At 39.6% G+C, this 22,591-nt stretch overlaps 1 protein-coding gene across 1 annotated transcript in view; it reads right to left on the bottom strand.

The window, feature by feature from the left end:
- Nucleotides 1-22,591, bottom strand: part of csmd3b (CUB and Sushi multiple domains 3b) — a 274,055-nt gene that overhangs the window by 47,538 nt on the left and 203,926 nt on the right. Inside the window, exons 19-38 of the mRNA XM_026349411.1 lie at nt 20,524-20,640; nt 19,960-20,175; nt 16,695-16,883; nt 15,356-15,456; nt 15,079-15,147; nt 14,773-14,929; nt 12,655-12,846; nt 9,789-9,915; nt 9,386-9,588; nt 8,968-9,159; nt 8,491-8,629; nt 8,151-8,338; nt 7,058-7,176; nt 6,643-6,718; nt 6,386-6,502; nt 2,866-2,979; nt 2,680-2,775; nt 2,375-2,578; nt 1,961-2,085; nt 1,337-1,433 (exon numbers count right to left, since the gene is read on the bottom strand). Coding sequence (XP_026205196.1) covers nt 1,337-1,433; nt 1,961-2,085; nt 2,375-2,578; nt 2,680-2,775; nt 2,866-2,979; nt 6,386-6,502; nt 6,643-6,718; nt 7,058-7,176; nt 8,151-8,338; nt 8,491-8,629; nt 8,968-9,159; nt 9,386-9,588; nt 9,789-9,915; nt 12,655-12,846; nt 14,773-14,929; nt 15,079-15,147; nt 15,356-15,456; nt 16,695-16,883; nt 19,960-20,175; nt 20,524-20,640 — 2,838 coding nt within the window. The remainder of the gene's footprint in view (nt 1-1,336; nt 1,434-1,960; nt 2,086-2,374; nt 2,579-2,679; nt 2,776-2,865; nt 2,980-6,385; nt 6,503-6,642; nt 6,719-7,057; nt 7,177-8,150; nt 8,339-8,490; nt 8,630-8,967; nt 9,160-9,385; nt 9,589-9,788; nt 9,916-12,654; nt 12,847-14,772; nt 14,930-15,078; nt 15,148-15,355; nt 15,457-16,694; nt 16,884-19,959; nt 20,176-20,523; nt 20,641-22,591) is intronic.

Raw genomic sequence — 22,591 nt, 5'->3', positions numbered from 1 at the left:
TTTGATTTAGAGGTTTCTGCTCAGCAAAACATGAGTCAGCAAAACTCACTAGTTATAGATGCATTCTCCTAAATGAACAGCGAATTAGCTCAATGGGTCTGATTGGTTGCCTGTTGTGAGGGAAATTAATTAGCAGGTTTTTGAACTGTCTGCACACCGCCTGCTGGTCATGTTCACATTGCAGAGAAAATCTCATTCATTATCATGACGGAAAATAAAAAAGGGATTTTTCCTCAATGATAAATGATGAATGATGTTGATGTTGATGATGATAATTAACTTTTTGAAGTTAACCACAACAGCTGTTTTGGAATGTACGGCAATAATAATTAAGGTCAACCCTTTAAAATGTTTTATCATCACCCCACATGTATGTATCATCAATATATGTATGAATCACTGTCATTGGTACTTTATCTTCTATTCTACAACATAGTCTCTTATCCAGTTTGACATAAGGATGTAAAGTTCCTTCTAGCAGCAGATAACCAGATGATTTAGCTTTTTCAAAAGCAGTATCTGAGCTGTTGGAGCAGTGGAGGACAGACATCAAGGACAGGTGCACAAACTACAGTCTCTTTTAGGTTAGTTCACCTCTTTTCCTACACATAACAATAATAGACAAATGTTAAGTATCATGTAACATGCAGACATGTCAACTCTGAGGCACATCACTAACGCAGCACTGCTGCTTTAAATAGAAGATAGGCGGCAAAACGTCAACCACGTCCTTCTTGAAATGTTTAAGCTCTTATGCAAATCACACAATATCTTATACAATTGTTATATTGTTGATACTAAGTATTAGAAACACAACAATTAGAAGTTATTGAATCACCCGCTTTAACATAAATGTAAAGCTAACAACACTGAGCATTTAGAAATGAGAATAACTGCTCAGCAATATCTATTCCTAGTAGAGAATTAAAAGTGTAAGAGGATCAATTAGTTATGCGACAGAAATTTCCTACATGTCTTTCAAGAATAAATAAGTAGGTGCCAGTGGGTGTGAACCTCAGCACCTGCTGTGAGACTCAGAATGGAACCAGCTTAGCTCTAATTGCACTCTTAGCAGGGGGCAAGAAGGGCAGAATCTTGGATGTCACACAACAACATTCAATATTTTCCTACACTTTCTTCTACACGGTCAAATTAACAATAGCTATCAAGGTTGTCGCCATTCACTGCAGACGTGCATTATTCATGCTATTTCTAGGTGAAAACAACAATAACATTAGCTGGCAAGTATCTGCTGTGACAAACTATAATTTAGAATGCCCTTTATACGTGTACATTTTTTAGTAACGCTGTACAGAAAACTCATAAAAGACCTTACCAGAGTAGCTGCCCAGTCTCGGTGCATGGTTGTCAGCGCCGTCGTAAAAATCAAGTGAGTCCCAGTTGTGCTCAGTGGCAAAACTCACAACTTGTATCTAAAGAGAAGAACATGAGGTGAGACGTTGCTCTCGTTAGCTCTTTTTTCAGTCTAAATCACTATTTGATTAAACAACGGTCCGCACATTATCATTTTCTACATACAAACTAATTAAAGAAATATGTGACGACTGCAATTACGTGTTAATGTTAAATAAAACATGAGACAGACACGCTTATGGCCAAAGAATAATCACTGAATCAATGCTGAAAGACACTTGCATCAAGCAGGTTTACTTGACAGGACATACTGCACTGGATAAAAGAAATACAAGTGTCTATTTTTAACCGTCTCAGCTTCGTGTCAGAGGCATCTGTCCGTGAGAGTGGTTTAGCTTTTGCACAATCAGGCATTATCTATCCCGATTAGATCCCATCTAGTTATCTCTGTATGGGCCCCTATCTCCCAGACCATCTATCCATTCATCCTTCTAATAATATCTTATCTTCTCTGACATCCTGCCTGCTCAGCTTTTAGGCCAATGATACATAGGTCAGCCAAGAAGCAGGGCGCGACAGGCGCTACCTGTATACCGGCCCCTTCTGGAACAGACACCTTCCACACACAATTCTGGTTGTTGTCGTAGGGCTCTGGGTATCCAGGAGATAGGATGGTCCCGCGACGAGAGGTCAATACGCCTCCACAGGGAACTGAGAGGGAGAAGACAGAGTTGACACACAGAGCGGGGGGAAGCCGAGGGAAGGAAGCAGAGGTTAAAGCAACACTTTGTCTACAAGTAACAGGAAAATAGAAAGAGGGTTATACCAGCTGTCCCCACTGAAGACGGGGAGACCAAAGAGCTGCTGTACTGCATAACAGCTTTGGCGTAGGTAGGAGAGTTTAGCCACATCTGAACATGGTTTGCATTTTAAATATGTGCATTTGTATTATTCAGTTGAGTCATCATTTCTTTTACCTAATTTCTGGGTTTATATTTACCTATACATGTTGGCAGGGTGTCATTCCATTGTGCCAGGTTGTCTGGGACGCTCTCGCACCGTATGGCAGTAGAGCCGTGCAGGATGTAACCAGGGTTGCACTCGAACTGCACCAAGGAGCCAACTGCAAAGTCATTACCGAGACGTTTCCCAAAGCGCGGCTCAGGGACTGAACTGCACTGCGTGGAGCTCGTCCGTGGCACAGCTGGAGAATAAAGGAAGGTATTACAGCCACTAACAACACACACACACACACACCACTGTGTATTTTATATACATAAGTTTGGCTCCTTGTGACTTTCTGACCTTGGTAGACAAAGTGGAAACCCTTTGCAGTTTCTGGTCCAACTGTGGTGAACTTTATCGTGATCTGGTTTCCCGAACTCAGAGGGAGAGACTCACCTAGACAGAGCAAGACACGGTCAGACCAAGAGGAGGAAAGACTGCTTAAGCTGTTTGCCTACCCATCCTCCTGTAACAGTCCATCCTTACCAGAGTGGGACCCAGAGAGAGACGATAGCAGCGTGTTTTGTTGAGTGGGTCCGTCGTAGATTTCTACCACATCATTTAGAGATGTCTGGAATAACACAAATTGACCAAAGAGGACTGGAAACAAAAAAAAAGAGAAAAAGACAGATAGAGTTAACCATCCTTGAAAGGTGGAAAATTATTATTCCATGCCTCTGTCTGTGCCTGACCTTCTGATGATAAAATTAACCTGTAACACCTAATTCAAATTTTACTAAGCTGCAGTGTCAACTTCTATTTGAAGCAAACTACTGGCACAAAATTACACATCAGGAGGCTCGAGAGTCAAGACATCACTTTGTCTTCTTTGTGCACTAGTCCAAATCCCCCCCCCCTTCACTTGGCTATGGTGAACATCAGTTAGAATGACATGCTAGTTTAGGCAAAACCTGGCTGACCTATGCCAGTAGAGGATTCTTGACTTTATTTCAAGGAGGAAAAAATGAAATAAAGGCATCTGACTGTCAAATCCATGTCACAAGTACTGTCAGTCCACAGAGCCAGAAATAAATGGTTTATGTTTGTAAAAATCAATCCTCTGTCTCCAGGTAAGATGCACCTAGAACCACAACTGACGTTCCAGTTTTAATCACACGCCAGAATTTGAAGGAGAGTTGTTTTATTTTGCTGACAGTATGATGGACGTGAAGAAACAGCTGTGGTGGCCAAGAATTAACCCGGGGGCTTCCATATAATAGCAGGAGATCTCTCTGCTAAAGCATGATTTTTACAGTATACCTGCAGTGGGAAGCAGGATTAGAGGTGTCCCTGAAGCCCTGTATTTGTTCAAACTATGTTCTGCATCTTTACTATGTCTTCCAAACCAACGATAAATCATCCCAAAATGTAAATCTGTGAGTGTGGAGGTATAAATGGAAGTTTGTTTGCAGCACATCCTTTAGGATAAATTCAATTTATTTCAGCATCAGTAAAGCTCTCTAACTCTCTACGTACACACACACACACACAGCGATCACCTCTCTATCTCTCCCTCCCTCTCTGGCCCCAAAGGCAGAGGTGTAAAGGATTAAATCTGAACATTGCCAAGGATATTCAGCTATAAGAAGGTCACTGGTCACTTTGTACAAGGCTGTTCCTCTCTGTAGAAGCATGATCCGCATTTTGCTCAGACTCACAAAAGATGCCCCTGTCCGCTTTCATGTAAAAACCTCATTTTGTGTTGAGATAATGAAAAGACATACAACACAGTAACAAAACTGTGCATATTCAACTGACTGGCAGAGTTTTTCCTGCAGATGAAAGAGAGAATCTGACTCGAATCATCATCACAAACCGGTTTATCTCTGTAGAGTAGACGGATCTAACCTTCTGTTTTTGCGGCCTATAGGCCTGTCATGGTTAAACATGAGTGGACATAGAGTTCCCACTATGTATGGATTTGAATGAAAACAGAATGATTGAGGTTTTGATCACTGCTCGCTCTGATATTACATAACGAAAAGCTAGTGATTCGCAGCTGAAACTGTTTCAAAACAGCACAGATTTCAGGCAGTGACACACACACACACACACACACACACACAAACACACACACAGATTCATGAAGCATTAACGTACAAAGAAAGTAGCTTACGCAGTGTAAAGGTATCATTAAGGATTTTACTCAATCCAAGATAAAAACAACATATATGCTGTATGTACAAACAACAAACACACACACACACACACACACACACACACACACACACACACACACACACACACACACACACACACACACACACACTGATCACAGCAGGGTTGTCTCACACTGTGTTAACAACCCGGCTCATTGTAATGAAATCCCTCTGTACTGAAGTCACATAAGGTACGGTACACCCAGTAGATCCGTTCCTTCAGAATGTGAATCAATTCACTGGACTGGATCAAATGATTGAAAAAAGGTTTCACTGTTCATCTGAAAAGGCTTCTTCAGCTCTTGACATCAGATGGAGAAAACCTGGGCATTGATTCCTGTGGAGCTGCCATGCCTCCTGATGAGCTGCCCGAGTGGTTATCCTCAGCCACCTCCTCGTTCAACAGCAGGTATGTCATCGCCACAAGAATAAATGCCAAGGGTTTTTCCCCACCTGGCATTAAAACTGAAGGAGCTGTTTGTATGAAACCTCCACAACCACTTCAGCTTCTCTGATCATCAAGCAATTTGATAGCTAGTTATTGCATCCTGGAGCCTATAACATTTAATTACTGCAAGATCATAAATTACAGACAACCTCTTGTTTTATGAGATTGACAGCTGCTTAGAAAAAAAAAATCTTGTTGTAAGACTCCGACACTGCAACTTAACTAGACAATCTGTTTCTCTCTGTCTTTGTGTGGGACGTTCAGGGTTGTCTATGTGTCTTATACAATATGCAGGCCAAACGGATGTTAGCTCCTCTCAATCAAAATGTCTTCATGGAGCTGACACACCAAGACCTGCTACACAAATATAATAAGACAGCAACCAGCAACAGCCCAAGGAAAGCTGCTACGTATTCATAGCACCACAGGGCATAATTGGACATCGTTTCCATCAATTACTAATTGTTTGTAAAAGCTCAAGTCAGACTTAATGAGTCAAGCTAAAATACAGATGTTATAATGTGATATTGTGATCAGATGTTTAAAAGAAATTAAATCGGCTCCTCTTAAAAATTAAATGACATTGTTACTGACAAAATTAGTAATTAGTATTTGTTTATCTTGAGCTTACAACAATATATTATTTTCTTTTTTACGTGAATGTTCTATTAGTGATATGGAGTCATAAATACTAATGAGCTTTCATGTGAAGAACACAGCGTCAATCACAACTGCTTATGAAGACATGATATAGCTATTTTTTTTAATTACTACTGCCAAGAATGTACTTTAATGCCTAACTTGATATTGTTTGTACTGATAACAAGATAATTATCAGTTCATCATTTTAACTGTATTCTACAGATTATGAGGGATGTTTAAATATGGATATAATTGACATCTGATATAGATAATGGTAATGGTATGGTAATATAGCTATGCTAATCATTAGTGACTTCTTGCCAACACCCTTTCTTTTCCCTAATGACCCCTGATTCCCTGTACAGCCTCATTTACTGTGAAAAATCCTCTACAATATCCATAATCTTCATTACATGGCATAAGGACGACTGATCAAACCTGGCAACGTAAAAAACAGCCTCGTCTTTAAATGTCACTTCAATGAAGAAACCCTGACCTGATATCAAATACATGGCCAGCGATCATCTTTTGATCATGACTAATATCTCTACTAGTTTTTTTATTCTAGTTTAAAAACCCCAAAAGGAGGTCCTTCTGGGTGTTCTAGGGTGTCCCCATTAAAATCAAACAAGTTTTAATGACACCACGTCTCCGTGTGTAAAAGAACAAGAAGACCATTCATGTAAAATAAAAAACTGTGATCGCAGATCACATTGCAAAGAACCATGGGCCATGGCGCTGTGCAAAACAAACTTACCAAACTCTCTAGGTACGGATATAGAGTAGACACAGGTCTGTCCAGATGTGTAGTTTCTGGGGAAGTTTGGAGAAAGAACTGTTCCTTCTGACCCCGTAGAGCGACTTCCACATGGAGCTGAGAGGGAGAACATACATGTACAACAAGAGGCAGCAAGGCATATTGTGAGACACGGGTACAGAGAAAATGATGCATTGTTGAACCGAACTGTGTTTGTGGAGATGCTTTCATCCAGTTTGTGTTTTCTTCAGTGTTACCTTGACAGCTAGGCAATGCCCTGTTCCATCCAGGTCTGCCATCATCCCCCATACTGCAGGTTAGAGTAGAATAGCCCTAAAGAAAATAATGAAATAAAATAAATACTGATCAGCAAATTAGCTGACGAGCCAACCAACCAATCATCTACCCCCTTTATTCACCACCGTTCAATCAACCAGTCTGCAACAACCAACCAACTCATCACCCACCCAACCAACCAATCACACATCCAACTATTCTACCACCCAACCAACAGCCACCCACTGAACAACCCAGTCAATCAATGAAGTCAAATGGCACCCAAACAACCATCCCCTCATCCAAACAAACAAAAGCTCCAGGAGCTAGCTGGTTCATCCACCCTTACAATCTATCAATGCCCCTCAGACCAACTTGCGATTTGTCTGTTTGTACCTGCAAAACATATCCTGCTTCACAGTAGAAGGTAACAGTAGAGCCCAGCTTGTAATCAGATCCCAGCCTGGTCCCATTCAGAACCACACCTGGGTCAAAGCATGATTCCCTCAGTTTGGCTGGACAGAATGAAAGAGAATAAGCAAGTTAGAGAAAGGATGAAACAAAGAAAAAGTGACAGGCACACATTAATAATATGTCAAATTAATAGTAACTAAGTCCCTAGCCATAATCCAATGAGGCAGGCAATCCTCTGGCCTTTTTACCAGTCTGTTTGACTTAGGTGTTTTTGCCAAAGATGGGGCAAGAACAATAATTTCATCCTCTGGCTTTTGTGTGGTACATGAACCTGATAAATAATGGCTTTGGCTTCCCTCCCAAAAGATTAGCAGCCAGCCTGCATCAACTTAAGACTTAAATTTTGAGTCCACATGAGGCCAGTGTTTGTGCAAGTGAATCAGACTCACCCCTCTGTCAGACTATTTCACCAGACACCAATGCAACAGGGACCTTATGGTGAGAGCGATCATTCTTTTTCATCTTAAAAAGCGGTACGATGCACACTGTCATCAGTGTGAGAGAGCTGTTGCTGTCAAGAGCATCATACCTACATATACATGTGCACTGAGTGTTCAGAGGTGCAGTAGCCTTCTTTGTTCAGTGTGAAAATTAAATATCTCTAAACAGATCCTGTCACATCCTATCATCACGGGACGTGTCAGAAACATTCAGTCATGTTAACTGTGAAAACCTTACAAAAGAATTTCCCATGTTACCTTCACTATGAGAAACGGATAGAACTTTAAAAAAGTCCCTGATGTAATTACATCAACCAAAGTTAATATTTCTCAACAACTGACAGATACAAAGTGGCTATAAAAACACTCCCAGCTGGAAAGACTGTTTGTACTTTTCTATCTTTTCATCAAAGGCTCCTGCTGACATTCAGATCAAGATACAAACAATTAGATGTTTTAAATGGAGTAAGTGGTAAATGTAAATGTACTGCATGTGTTTAGCGACTGCACCTCGCTGAATGTTTGCTCAACCAGTATTTAATGTAAATGTTGGTATTATCAGCAGAATATCTTACCTTTGTATTCCAGGTGGAAGCCAGTGTAAGAAACAGACCCATCACTGCGGAATGCTAAATGCATGGTATTCGAACTGCTCTCTATCCTCTCCGGGAGTTTGCTGTCTTGAAAACTACCAATCAGAGGACTGTTGCTATCGGGACCGTCGTAGATATACAGGAAGTCATAGTTTGGCTCAATGTTGAAACTAGAGATAGATGAAGAAAACACAAGTTACTAGAGTTATATATGTAATATTAATGATAATGTTAAATATTGTTTTAATCAGGAACGTAATGGTTTGCAAAGTTGGTTTTGTTTAGTCATTCGTACATTCCTATATTTTGAAGTACAGGTTACCTGATGAAGGCCAGTGACAAGACATAGTCAGAGTTGACAGCAATAAGCCAATCACAGTCTTTGGAGTGAGGGTATGGATGTGGGTAGTTAGGAGAGAGAATAAATCCACTGGAGCCTGTTAGGTTTCCTCCACAAGGTGCTACGATGGGAACACAAGCAAGATAATGCATTTACTCTTTAGAGTCTTGATGTACCATAATGTGAATATTCTCTCAAATGCATCCATGAAGAGTGAAAAGCTGATTTAACTTGACTGAACACAAATGACATCATGTTAAGAGGAACCTAAGTTATATAAATTCAACTATACTCTATAAATTATAGAGCAAGTTCAGACCTCAGAGCATTTTTATATAGTCCTCCTATAAGTCAAACACAGCTGTGTCCTTGAGCAAGGTAATGAATCCTAAACAACTCCAGCTGTATACACAAAACATCTATTGTATGTAGCCAAGAATATAACGCTGGACTTTTCACCTATGCAGACAGGCGGACTGGGCTGCCAGTAGTATCTGTTATCCACTTGTATGCAGGTGATTTTGTCATCTCCCTGGAGCTCGTATCCTGGGTCACACTGAAAGGACACCGAATCCCCCGGCTCACGGCCATCTCCACTACGACTGCCGTTCATTGGTACGCCTGGGTCCCTGCAGGCTGTCGCTACAGAGCCTGGACAGGCAGAGACAGAGAGGGAGAGGGAGAGAAGGGAAGGGGAAAAAAGTTAGGGGAATGGAGGAGGAAGGGAAATCAGAAACATTTATGTCACACCACATCGTATCTTAGCTATTAAGCTATAATTACTAATATTCTAACATTTATAACACACTATTGTCACAACTCACATAGCATGTTAATCATAATAAAAGTTGGTGCATTATTTCTGAAGACGACTTACTGGAGAACTGAATTGCAAATCCTGACTTGCTGATGTAAAAATCTGTCTCAAACTGAACAGTGACAGTGTTCAGCGTGGAGTGGATCCCCTCGGGTATCAGAGACCCACTAAGCTCTGCCAAAGACATTTCATTTTCAGGTGGTCCGTCCCAAACCTTCAACATATCATGGCTGGCTTCTGTGTCAAAAGCTAAGAACTGAAGGCTGCATTTTGAACGGGAGAAAAAAAAACATTGATCAAAAAAATATACTGTTGTTGCAGCAGAGTAATAACTACATACTCATATTATACATAATTAATTAGAAATTATGACATAGTCCTACTGTATGGAAGTGCAATAAATAACAATGTTGTTTTAATTTTAACACTGGGAAGGTTTTAAAAGATGCAATATATTCTTTACCTCACAATATTTCCTGAGTCCACCTCAATGGTCCAGGTGCAGCGTAGATTATTGTCGTAGGGGAATGGGTATCCAGGAGAAAGAATCCTCCCTGATGATTCACCCTTAAAACGTCCTCCGCACTCCGCTACAGGTATAGTATCACAGACACATTAAAGACTGTTAATAAGTACCAACACACGAGCCCACGCAGACGTCCCTGCAGTACAGTACGTCTGCCCTCTGAAGCGTGACAATATTACAAAACCAAATACCATCAATTCAAGTCAACGAATGACCAACTGATGAGTCTATATGTGTGTTTAAGTGACTACGACATAGATGGCAAGCTGTCCATTTATCTCCTAATTGTTTATTAAAGCAATCGCATCCACTAATCACTGCCTCAGTAGCCACTGGGCAGTGATTAAATGATCACCATGGAGACAAATGGGTTGATAAAGAAGAGAACACTCATCCTCTTGTCCATCTTTCTCAAGTTAAAAAAAGGAAGAAGGAGAAGAGATGAGAAGAGGAAGAGACAAACTGCTGATTCTGCATTCCTCCCTAAAGAAATCACCATGCATTATATAACAGAAAATAATTTCCCCTTCTCTCTTTGTCTCTCTCGGTTATATATTTTCACAATCTTCATCCTCTCTCTGCTTCCCGACCCCTCGCCATGTTCCTCCTCCCTGAGGCTCCCCTCCCTTCATCACTGGAATATATTATCTCGAGTAATAGGAGCAATATTAGGAGTTGGGATGGAGACAAAAAAAGATAGGAGGAGAGGGAAAAGTGGGAGAAACAAGAAGAAAACCAAGTGGAGTAAAGACAAAATACTATGAGTAATAATAAGAACCAATATAATATTAATACTAGAGGTTAGCTGAGGTCACATTGTGTCACTGCTAAAATATAAAGTCAGAGAATAGCAGTGGCAGTAGCAGCCAGTGGTTTTATGAGTCTTTCATTATTGATAGTGAGAAGAAAAGAGACTTATTAAGCTGAATCCAAAATCAGAAAGTTCAGAGGCAATGATGATGTGAGAGAGGTGCTTAAAACATTGGACTAGCTGTTATGCTTATGGCTCCCATGCCCCCAGGAGCCATTTTGTGTTTTGTGTCACTCTGCATGGGTCCAAATAACCAACTAAAGACCCACTGGGGGGGGAAAGAAATCTCTATATATAAGCTTAGAAATAATGAGTTTAAAATAATGTAAAAATCACAAAATGTTCAGAGACAACCATGTTGTCTTCGTCCAACTCGTGGGATCTTTCTGATCTTTAGCGTTTGTGAGAGCACTTCTGGTGACCTTGTCTGGAAGCACAGGTTATGATAGATACAGCATTGTTTGTATGTGGCAACAGCTGGCCTGCTACTAGCTACTAGCTATTAGCCCTGCAGAACACAGGTCTGATCCCAGGAAGAAGACCTGAAATTCACCAGGAGCCGCTGGGAGGAGTCATCTGCACTGATTGTCGACCAGACTGGTCATGGCTGAAGGAATTCAGTGCTGATGAACAGGCAAACAAAGGCCCTGCTGCCATGCGACTTCTCAGACTCCATCGCCTCCAGCAGTAACTCGAGTAACCTGGAAAAACTGCTTAATTTCTCAACTTAAAGGCACCTGTCAATTCAGTGCCGTCGTTGCTTCCCACAAACTATCTGCTACGTCTCAACTCTCTAATTGTATATTATTATTTTGTTATTGATCTACTCAGTATTTTAGACCTATTCTAGATTAGTTTGGTTGTTTTTTTTAACTTTTAATGTCAGTTTGACTCTGTTTGACATTTCCCCTTCGGGGGATCAATGAAGTCTGATCTTATCTTATCTTATCTTATACTGCTGGGGTTATAATGATGTTTAGAAATATGTCAATACTCAAAGGGGAGTGGTTTCGCAGTAGGTCATCTTGTTTCGTTAAAACAGCCTTTAATGAAGCGGTGTATAGCAAAGCTAAATTAATTAGTGTTTATGAAGAAATACTCACAGGTATGACCTACATTTAGTATGTTATACTCTAAATAGAGGGAACAATCAAGTAGAGACACAAATATGATAAAAAGGTTAAAGAGTGTGTTTGAGTGCATAGCAGAGCGCTGGGAAAGTAAGAGGGCAGTTACCATAATAGACAGCAAATCACCCACTGCGGGAAAGGAAATTCATCAATTGGACAGAGGGAGTCCAGGTACCAAACCCGGCAGAATAAATAGCCTTTTTGTTGAGACTAAACTATTGCAGTGTGTGATATCATGAGAAAATCACCAAACACTTTTCTACAGGAAATTAGCCTCCACCTGTTTTCTTTTGAGATTATTGAATGAATGTTGTGAAAGCAGAGACTTTGCCTAAAAAGACTGCACTGCATTCTTAAATAAGGCAAAGTATGGTAACGCCTCCTGTTGGTTAGTTTACTCCTTACTTACTTACTTACCTTACTTACTTACTCCTGTAAATAACATATCACAGCTTCAGATCAGCTTCGTGTTATAATCAGTTCTAGAGGAAAAACACTAAAGAAGGGGCTAAATACGATGAGATCTATTCACTGAATAGATCCTGTTCTTGATTTTAACATGCACTAAGGTGGAAAATGTAGTCCCTTCAAACAATGTCAATATGTTTGTTAAGCTATGGGTAACTGTGGAGGTGTTCAATAAACACATGTAATAACGCCTACAGACGAAAGCTGTATAGACCACAGGTGAAAGCCAAAGCCCCGATGAACCCTCCTCACTTTTGTCTCTCAAGTGTTTTGAACTGCTTTACTCAAGGTTCAGACCATAATTGCACATGTACATGTCTTTGTGTCGGTGTACACCTTTTCAATAAACGTCTTTTCAAAGTGTAAAAGGCTTCAAAAAAAGGGAGGCACATACCAATGCACGAAGGCAGAGGGTTATCCCAGGCTCTCCGTTCACCTGTCATGCACTTCAAGGTGGACGCTCCGTGCAGAGTGTATCCAGGTTCACATCTGTATGTGATGCTGCTCCCAGAGAAATGACCTTGGTCATTGACCTTGAAGCCAAACTGAGGCACACCTGGGTCCTCACAATGAGACAACTCAAAGCCTAGAGAGAGGCAAAGAGAGAGAAGTATAATTATAGTGTGTACTTTTTAAGACACTCACTAAGGGACGCTAAGACCCACTGGAGACAACAGAATTAGTGTTGTTTAGATACACAGCAATATTCCCTTAATATCTGGCACACTCAACGGTTTTGGAGCTTGCTGATATCACAGATCCTATTAAGCTCACATCCAAATTTAATAATAAAAACAGAAAATGATACATGAGACATACCAATATTAGGAGCGATACCAAGGCATATATACACTTTATCCAATTTAATGTTGTTTTCCACAGTCTGTCTCGGTTTCCATGGTAATATTCTGAATATTCAGTTTATTCATGTGCACAATTTTGGAGAAGGGGATATGAAGAGGTACAGTGTATAAATAGCTTATCCTTATGAGGCTTTAATCAGGATTTGATCTTAGGTATTACTTGGAAGACATGGTGTGCTAGGATTTGAGTTATCTCCTGGAAGACTGCAGCACAGGTAGGCGCATGTCTAAATCCTTAAAAATTATCATTTGCACTTTTAGCATTTTGGAATCATCCTGACATCACACCTGTCATCACCATGGCATCTAATGTGAATGGCTGCCCGTTTGAAATCCGGGTATTAGACATATAAGCAAATAAACCGTGACGCATTATTCGCTCAGTCACATCTCTGTCATGTCTGGAGGTTTACTGCATTCCAGCCTTCATATGAAACACATGTCTGCAAAACATGGTGAATCAGAGCTGTTGAACAGTCAAAACAAGAGATAGTTTAATTCAGTGTCTTGTTTGAATGAACTAATCTGAGCATCAGCAACAGAAAGCTGAGGTGCAGAAGGGTAAGTAAGCGATGCTCCACTCTGCTCACACAGCAGAGAGACAATATAGCTTCAAAGTGAATGCAAATCATCCTGGATGACTCCATTTAAACAATTAGATATTCTCATTCCAACTACAGCATGCATCTAAGAGGGCACTGCCAAATGTGGGTGCGCTTTAATGAACATCAGAATGCACCTTTAACACCCCGTCCCACGCTGAAATCAAAGCTCTCTGAAAGCTTTGCTAATCAAACGTGACAAGTCGTGTTCGGTGGTGGAATTTACAATCAGCGCTTTGCTGGTTTAACAAATGAGGATCGTTTAGAGTTAATGCGGTTCAGCAGGTATGCTGAAATTCGAACTGTATGTTCGCTGAACATAGATAAATATATGGCTCATATAGTCATGAATAGTATAGTACAAAGCTTTTTTATGAGAAGTTGACAGGTTGTCAAAACAATTAGATCGAACTAATAACTTACTGTGTAATAAAAGCTGACTGTGTAGTCAGCAGAAGTGTTAACTAAATCTCAATATTTATTTTTCACAATTATCATGAGTGACAATATCTTTCTCTAAGCCTAAATAAACTGCTTTAGTGGTCTAAATCCAACATCACACAGGACTATGGACTCAATCTTGGGCTTGAGTGGTATATGGACATAATTTCCAGGAGACAACATTGCTCTAGCTCTACCACTCATTACACTGTTGTTACAGCAGTCTACAAGCTTTTATCTGATTGGCCCACTTGCACAATCACAGCATGGTAATATTACATTTTACATTACTATTATTATAGTTGATATGGTGCTACCTGTGTTCTGCATTCTACCGCATGTGATTTCTAAGTACAAACAAATCCTCAGTTCTTACTTGTTTCAGTGTCCTTCTATGCACTGCTGTTTTTTTTTTTTCGAATATACATCACTAAAGTTGTTAAAGTTCCAGCCAAATCAAAATTTAAACTTACCCTCCAGTCTGAATTACACAAAAACAGTACACAGTACAGTACATCACTTCAGTAAATCACATATGACACTGACTTATCATGACTAGGGGCTGTGATTGTAAAAGGTTTATACTGGTTAGGCATGTGTACTTACTGGAGTAGACCAGTTTGAATCCTTCTCCTGTACTTTCTTCATTACTGTAAAATTCCAGCCAGAGATGGTTGGAAGTGGAAATCAGTGTCAGGCCAAGCATAGACGATCCTGTGAACGCTCCAAGAATATGAGCTGTGTTGTCTTTTCCATCATAAATCTGTAAAAACAACAGCACAATGCACTTGATGATGTAAATACATAGGGAGGTTCTATTTTTTAGTCACCACTGATCAGTTTGAAGCATACTGTAGATATCAAGCAGAGAGAATGGCCGAGGAATCACCAAATGTGTGTGTGTGTGTTTACCTTGAGTATATCCCCCTGGGCTAAATGAAAGGTTCTAGCAGAGATGTTGATGCCTTTCCCAGCCTGCACCTACAGTCCATATTGATGTCCATATTAGATCAAAGTTATTGACCAACATGTACAGTAATTACCAATTTAACATTTATTTATCATAAGCTTTAGTCATTTATTATTTGCTACTGCTAATATGTTTTCTTAAATAGCTGAAACAAGAATGAGCCATGTTTATTAATTAATAAACAAAGTAAATAAATTTAGTGCTTATTAGAAGATATACCTGGATGCTATAGATGCACTCATGGTTGTTGTCGTAGTTCATTGGGTAGTTTGGAGATAGGAGGATCCCTTCATTGTTTATAACTGAGGAACCACACTCCGCTGATGACATAGAAACCAAAAACAACAATACATTAGACATTAAGATTATTAGAATAATGTCATGGGACCATGTAGTGTTGCTTCGGCTTTGGTTAAACGATGCACTAAGAAAGACAGCAATGAATAAATGCACAGCAAAATCTAGGTGAGGGTCATGGGCACTGCAAAAACAAGAAACAGATGTCCACACATTAAACGTAACCGTTGTTTTGACCAGAAATGGTGTTCTTGTCTTGAAGAAGACTTGAGGAAACTCAGCCGTCTGTTTCTTATTTTTTACTTTACAGGGAGTACAATTTAGAAACCAATTTACCTAAAGAAACCCTCTCTTTGCATTTCATGGGTACCCTCTATCTACAGTACCTACTGTAGGAATCTTCCACACTTTTTCCTTCCCTCTCATTCTCCCCCTCTCTGTGTCGCTACTGGTGTAATAGTCATATTACAGCTGTCATATCGTCAATAAATCACACTGCTACAGTTTCCATTTAGAAAATTACCTCTCCGCCCTCTCCTTCTTTAACTCCTTGGCTCACAGCCTTTCTCTCCAGCCCTTTCTATGAAGAGTGGCTCTACTTTGATCAGCCTCCCTTCAACACTACACCATACTCGTTGCATCATCACTCTTTGCATGTTGAAGACAAAGACCCAAAGACATAAACACTGGCTGTGTTTTTTTTTTAGTTTTTCTTTTTCTTTTTCGCTTTTTAAGTTAAGTTCCACAGTCAACCGACTCTTTTGCTAGAATTGGATGGTAATGTCTCTGTGTCTCTGCACTCGTATGGTCCGCACCTCTTGAAGTGTTGCTAAAAAACAACCTTGTAAAAGGAGTGAAGAAACATTTAGTTTTGTGTCGTTTCTTATGTGCTTTTATTATTGCCCTTTATTGATTTTACATTTGCACTCAAATCAATGTAATTTAATAAGTTTCTTGCTTGCAAAGATGCTGAAGTTATCAGTGCACAGAGATCCTCATGGGTAAACTAATGTTCGCTATTAAGTATTGAGGGACAGTATCTAGGTCCTTCAAAATTGTCTATGGAGCAATTATAAGACAAGTGATCTGGTCAAGGATAATGACTGGAACACTGATACTACACCCAAAGGAACCAAACACGGACACTGGGAACATTGCCAAAGAAGGCCACGATTCAAACTGATGACTTTCTGACACCATTTCCTCTAAGTGTTAGAACACCACTAATAATATTAAAACAACCATAACAATTAGCACATACCAACACATCTTGGCAGTGGAGCACTCCACATTCTTCGCCCACCACCCAGACAGATTAACTCGGGTGCCCCCTCCAGTCGGTATCCCATATTGCAGGAAAAAGACAATGTGTCTCCAACACCAAAACTGTAACCGTTTCTCCTGCCGAATCGAGGCATTCCTGGGTCCTCACATGGCTCCAAAGTATATTCTGCAGAAGATAAATTGAAACTGAATACATAGCAAATACAGCAAATAAACTTTAAAACAAAACACAATAGATCAGTGCTGCTTCTGACTAAAGGACTAGCTACATGGCTGATCTAATATAAAAGTGCATAAAGTACAGCAGAAGTAATATATATTACTGCTTTGGTGAGCTCAAATGTTGAATTTTTAAAGTACAACATCTAAACAATAATAACCATATATATCCATTAAATAGAAACTGATACATAACGATGCATGAACATAATCTTCCTGTAAAAGTGTAAAAGAAGCATTTTCATTTTTTAAAGTTTTAATTCTATAAATATTATCTTTGTATGTGAACCTACTCTGTGTTTTTAGAGGTACAGCGGAAGATTTATTTTGTAGACTGATGATGTGATGTGTATTTCAAGATGAGCTGCAGTATGACGCAGCATGTTGAGCATGCTAAGACTGGCAAGTCACATCTGTGGTGACACCTGCCATGTGTTACATTCTGAGTATCAGTGTATGCCATCTGGGAAGTGGTAAATGTCTCTAAATATAGACTTAGATTGAAGTGTTCCTTTTTTTCAGAGTCAGGTGCTTCCTTATTTCAGGATCTTGATTTGTGAGTGACAGAAGCTGCATTTGACTGGTTTTAATCATACATCTTAACCATCATTTCGGATGTCGATGATGATGTTGGAGTAGCGTGATTATTCTCAGGACACCACCTTTTGGAATATAAAGAATCTCTTTTTTTTCTTTCTATTGTGATATTTAAATTTCAGATTGCATTGACTTTAATGCTGTGTAACCTTTCACCTCTGTTCAAGTATTTTTCTTGAGGTATTCACAAGGTCTTAGCAGTCGTCCTTGAAGCCAGTAGTGAAATACTTACATTAAACAGTAGAATGAGCGTCAAATCAGGAGCGGTTTTGTGTTGGGAGGACTGTGTCATATAAAAATATAAAAGTGCTTATATGCCGTATATGCTGTTCAAATGTGCCTAGGACTACCTGTAAAGATGTATTGGTATCACAAACCATATTAACAACTTGAATTGGTCGTTTAGAAATAGTCATTAGTATTGTTGTAGTGTCAGTGCACATTCATGAATGCTGGGAAGCTATGGGTATACAACCCTAACTGCAGGGAGAGGTGGATTTATTAAGGTACTAATAGAGATGTCAACAAACTTGGTCCTAAATCATGGACTTCACCTATAAATTCAAAGTTTTCAAAAACACCACTGGCAAGGTGCTAGCAAGTACACAGTGTTCTTGACATTTTTCAATTGCTGTCACCCCGCTGCTCTTGTTAACATCTCTGATCTTGTTTTGATGTACGATGATGCAGGAACTGGATCTCAGTGCAGCTTTGCAGTGCAACATTGTTGGCAATAGTGAGGTGTATATGTACTGCCATACGGGGGCTTACTGCAAATAGGCAGTGGGTACATTTCTCTAGCCCATCCCTCAAGAACTATGTGGCTTTGACATGTGGTGTTCCCCAAGGTTGTGTTTTAGATCCCATTTTGTTTTTATTGTATATATTGTTTACTGGACAACTGTGATGTGATCAGCTGTGCTCTGTTCAGTGTACTGTATTATAATATGCTACAAAGTTTGTGAAAGATAAAAAACAAAACATGTCACCACAAGTTGGTAGCACATGCAGGATTTTAGGACTTGGGTTACTTTATGCTTGTCGTGATCCATGCTTGCTATTTCCTCTGGATTATTTTTCCTCATGCTGCACACACATATTCACCCACAGGCTCCCTTTCTTATGGCGCTACACACACATCCACTTGCACACATGGCCACCTGGCCAGTAGGGAAGTGGTAAGGCCACACCCCTCCTACTCCAGTCTAACTCAAACACATTCTGCCTGTCCTTCCCCGGTTCTTCCTGTGTTTGGTTTCCCTTTGTTGTCACAAGCCACACCTATGCCCAGCTGCTGCCACTCAGCAATTTTCCCACTATAAACCCCCCAGCCACATCTTTTATCGTTTTTTCCTGTCTTCGGTTTTCATCACTGTGTTGTTCAGTACTATTTTCTGATTGAGTTTGTTTGGACTTACTTTGTGATTTGGGTTAGCTCTTATCTTGTTACATTTTTGTGTCCTGTGCTGTTTTCCCATTTTTGCTCCCTTCAGTCCCTTTTTTTCCGTCGCTAGGTTTTGCCTGCTTTCCCTCACTAATGCTTAGTCTACCCTTTCTGTGTACTGCTGAGTCTGCCGTTATATAGTGTTAGTGTATTAGTTATAGTGTTGTGAATTTGTTTTTCCTCAGTTTTGCTGTTGTTTTTGTACTTCTGTACAAGAGTGATTTTCCGTTGCCCCCATCTCATATGTTCACCCTTGTTTTAGCTTTTTTTGTATTAAAAAGCCATTTTACCTAAATCACCTGGCTATGTCCTCCATTTTGAACCACACTGACAATGCTGAACATAAACCTTTTGATTAAAACACTCCAAGTTATGGAACAAGAAGCAGTTTGATTTTACTTTAATTCATTTGGTGCATAAAAATACAATCCTTTATTCTGCAGCTGTACTATAAGACAACCTCCCTTCAAGTCAGAAATTAATAGATTTTTGAAATGTCCTTGAAAAGATGGGTAAAACCATGCTACAGTGCCACTGTAAGTATTATTTGTAAAAGTGAATTGTATATGTTTTGTATTTGTCATGCTGTGTATTACATGTGGAGGGCCACAATGGAAATAAACATTTGGGTTTTTATGTGTTTTTATCATAGAACAAAAATAAAAATAATGTAAGTCAAACTACAATCCTGCTTATTATTATTATTCAATTATACATTTCACTTAATCCTGTAAATTTTCATAACTACCTATACTTGATAGAATTAGATGGCAATTGATGTCAGAGCATTTCATCATAATCAGTTCTTATTAAACTCTAGCCTTGTCCTCAAGGTGACTGTCATCTCTTTGACTATCTAATGCAGGATCCTTTTGATCACTTTAGAGTTTCACAAGGAGTACACTGAAGTGAGGGTTAATTAGATCTAAACCTTGTTTGAGTATAATAGTACAATCTGACTACAGTCAAATAAGTTACTTACCTGAGAAAGTTATGTTGAAGCCCTCATACGAAATGGAAAAGTCAGAGATGAATCGTAGCTGGGCTTTGAAGTTGCCATAGAGACCAGCATTGATGTTGCTAGGCAACTCGTTGCCGGTCAGCCGAGCCAGTGGTTGAAGGAAACTCCCGTTCTCAGTAACCAAGAGGTAATCATGTTGGTCCTCCAGATGAAAAGAATTAAACTGAAACTGGACTCCTGTTAGAAACACACACAGACAAGTTGTCAGATAGTTAGGAAGGAGGACGGTGATCTTTTAAAGTTTGTTTCACCCTCAGCTGGCTGGTTCACAACTGTATGTACAATTGCAGCAGACACCGAATTCATCATCAAAAGTATAAAACATGTATACGCTATTTTAAGTGGCATTGTGTATGTTATTTTGAACCTAAATGCTCTCCATACATGCACTATACTGCACCCTAATAAATATGCTACAAAATGTAAAAAATACAGAAATGAATGCTGTAGCTGCACTACTGTGTGCTCCTGTCTCTCACCCTGTCTCTCTATATTAAGTAGTGTGAAGCTATGTGTGTATCTTGCCTTTCCCATGGCTGACTTCAACAGTCCAGGTACAGTTGAGAGATGAAGGGTAGCTGTCTGGAAAGCCGGGACTAAGGATGGTTCCCCAGGGACCTCTAACATCCCCGCCACATAGAGCTGAATAGATTGAGAGAGACAGAGTGGGAGAAAGAGAGGCAGAGAGACAAAGATGTGCAGAGACATGGGACAGAGGCAGAGAGGTGGTTAGCATCAGATTGTTAATAGCTAAAACAGATAATGTTACCCTGTGGACATTTAAAACCACTTCTACATACACAAGTATACACACAAATCCTACACGAGAAGTAGAGAAAAACAGATAGAGAGAGAAAAACAAGCCTCTGAGGCTTGTGGGTAAAAAGGTCTGTATGCGTGGACGTGCAAAATCTTTTAACTACCACATAGGAAATGGGAAAACACTGGTGCATCACTTTGCATTCCTCAATAGTTTTATTTTAAATATTAAAGTTGCATTTAACTTTATGTTTATGTAAGTATTTTGATATCTCTAAACTAAGTAGCACCTGACCATTATCAAGTAGTTCCACATAGACAAATGTGTGCTATAGTTATTTGTTCCATGTGTTAAACCTAACCAAAATGTATAAAAATCAGGCAAGAGAATAATAATAATGTTTTTTTATAGTGTGTAATGCATCTTACAGGTTAGAATATGTGGCAGCATTGATACCGCTGACCACAGTCCCTGCATGTCGAAAGTGTGGCATGCTCATCAGACAGAAACAGCTCTCGCCTAATTAGAGTAGCACTTCAGTTCAGGGGAACCCATAAAAGCACATCCACATGAAGGTACACTTCACAGGTACTAACACATGGTACATTATATGTCGCTAAATGAGAGCACCTGTCTTGAACCAAGACCCATGATGCTAATTTAATGGCTTCCATATGCTTTATTTTTGATATTCAGGTATATTTTGTTATAGTCAAGCTACTTTCTTTCAGCATTAATATGAATAACACAACTACAGTAGTTGTGTTATATAACAAGTGACCATCTGGACAAGAAGTGTAATTTCTTTTGCTAAGAAGTGGGAGATTTGAAACCTATTTGCAAGATTCTGTTGTTTGGGGTTTGCAGTCTCTAAGCTCCAAATTGATCTGAGGCAGAAAGCCTTAGAGACTTTAAATAAAGATTCCAATAAAAACAATGCTTAACTATTATTTAAGCCAGTAGAACTCTAAAATATCTTTTTCATGTTATAACAGTTTGATTTAAAATAATTCAATGCTGTAAAGGAATACAAATGTTTCTTAGGGATTGCTTAAAACACTCTGAACCTCACAACAGAACCTTAGGATGACCCTGTAAGTTCTACACATAGTTCACACAGTGCACATTGTTATGCAGAGAGAGACCTGTGGTCGCACAGAGTTTTTCAGAGTTGAGATCAGGTTCCCGGGGAAAGCTGTTGCTCATACTATGCATATTAACACATTTATGTGTTGCAAGGTGCTTGATTTCTGCTTGGTCCAGTTGATTCATCTTACAGTTGGCTGACTGGCTGGTAATTTTCTCTTACAATAACCCTATAAAATACCATAGCATTACTTTAAAAGTGCAAGGGTGGCAGAGCAGCAGGGAGAAGGTCAAAACTTAAAAGTTCTGCTGAAGTTTCCTTGAGCAGGACATTTTACATCCCCATTGCTGACCAAGGTGACAACAACAGAGCAGATACTGTGTACAAGTCACAGCACAACATCGGTATCTTCTCATTCAACTTCCATGGTTGTACAACATGAGCATATCTCAAAACAAGGGTGAGAAGTGAGAATATTTCAGGACTAAACAAACAGATGCAAGCACGCATGCACAAACACACATGTGCGTTACACACATAGCTTTATTCACACTCTCCTGCACAAAACCTTGCATGCATACACACGGCTATTAAATATTAATACTTCTTTGCCAGGTAGGTCTTAATGCTGAATGCTAAGCTGTATGTGAGGAAACAGAGAAGCTGCACGACAACTCTATCTTTGCCTGTTCCTTTGTCTCGTTGTATCGTGCAGCATGCATACATTTTCAAGCAAGTTGGGAGAC

Source organism: Anabas testudineus, chromosome 11, assembly GCF_900324465.2.
Source record: "Anabas testudineus chromosome 11, fAnaTes1.2, whole genome shotgun sequence".
NCBI classification, from domain to species: Eukaryota; Metazoa; Chordata; class Actinopteri; order Anabantiformes; family Anabantidae; genus Anabas; species Anabas testudineus.
Note: the sequence above shows the minus strand (reverse complement) of the source record. Positions and strands in the feature narration are given on the sequence as shown.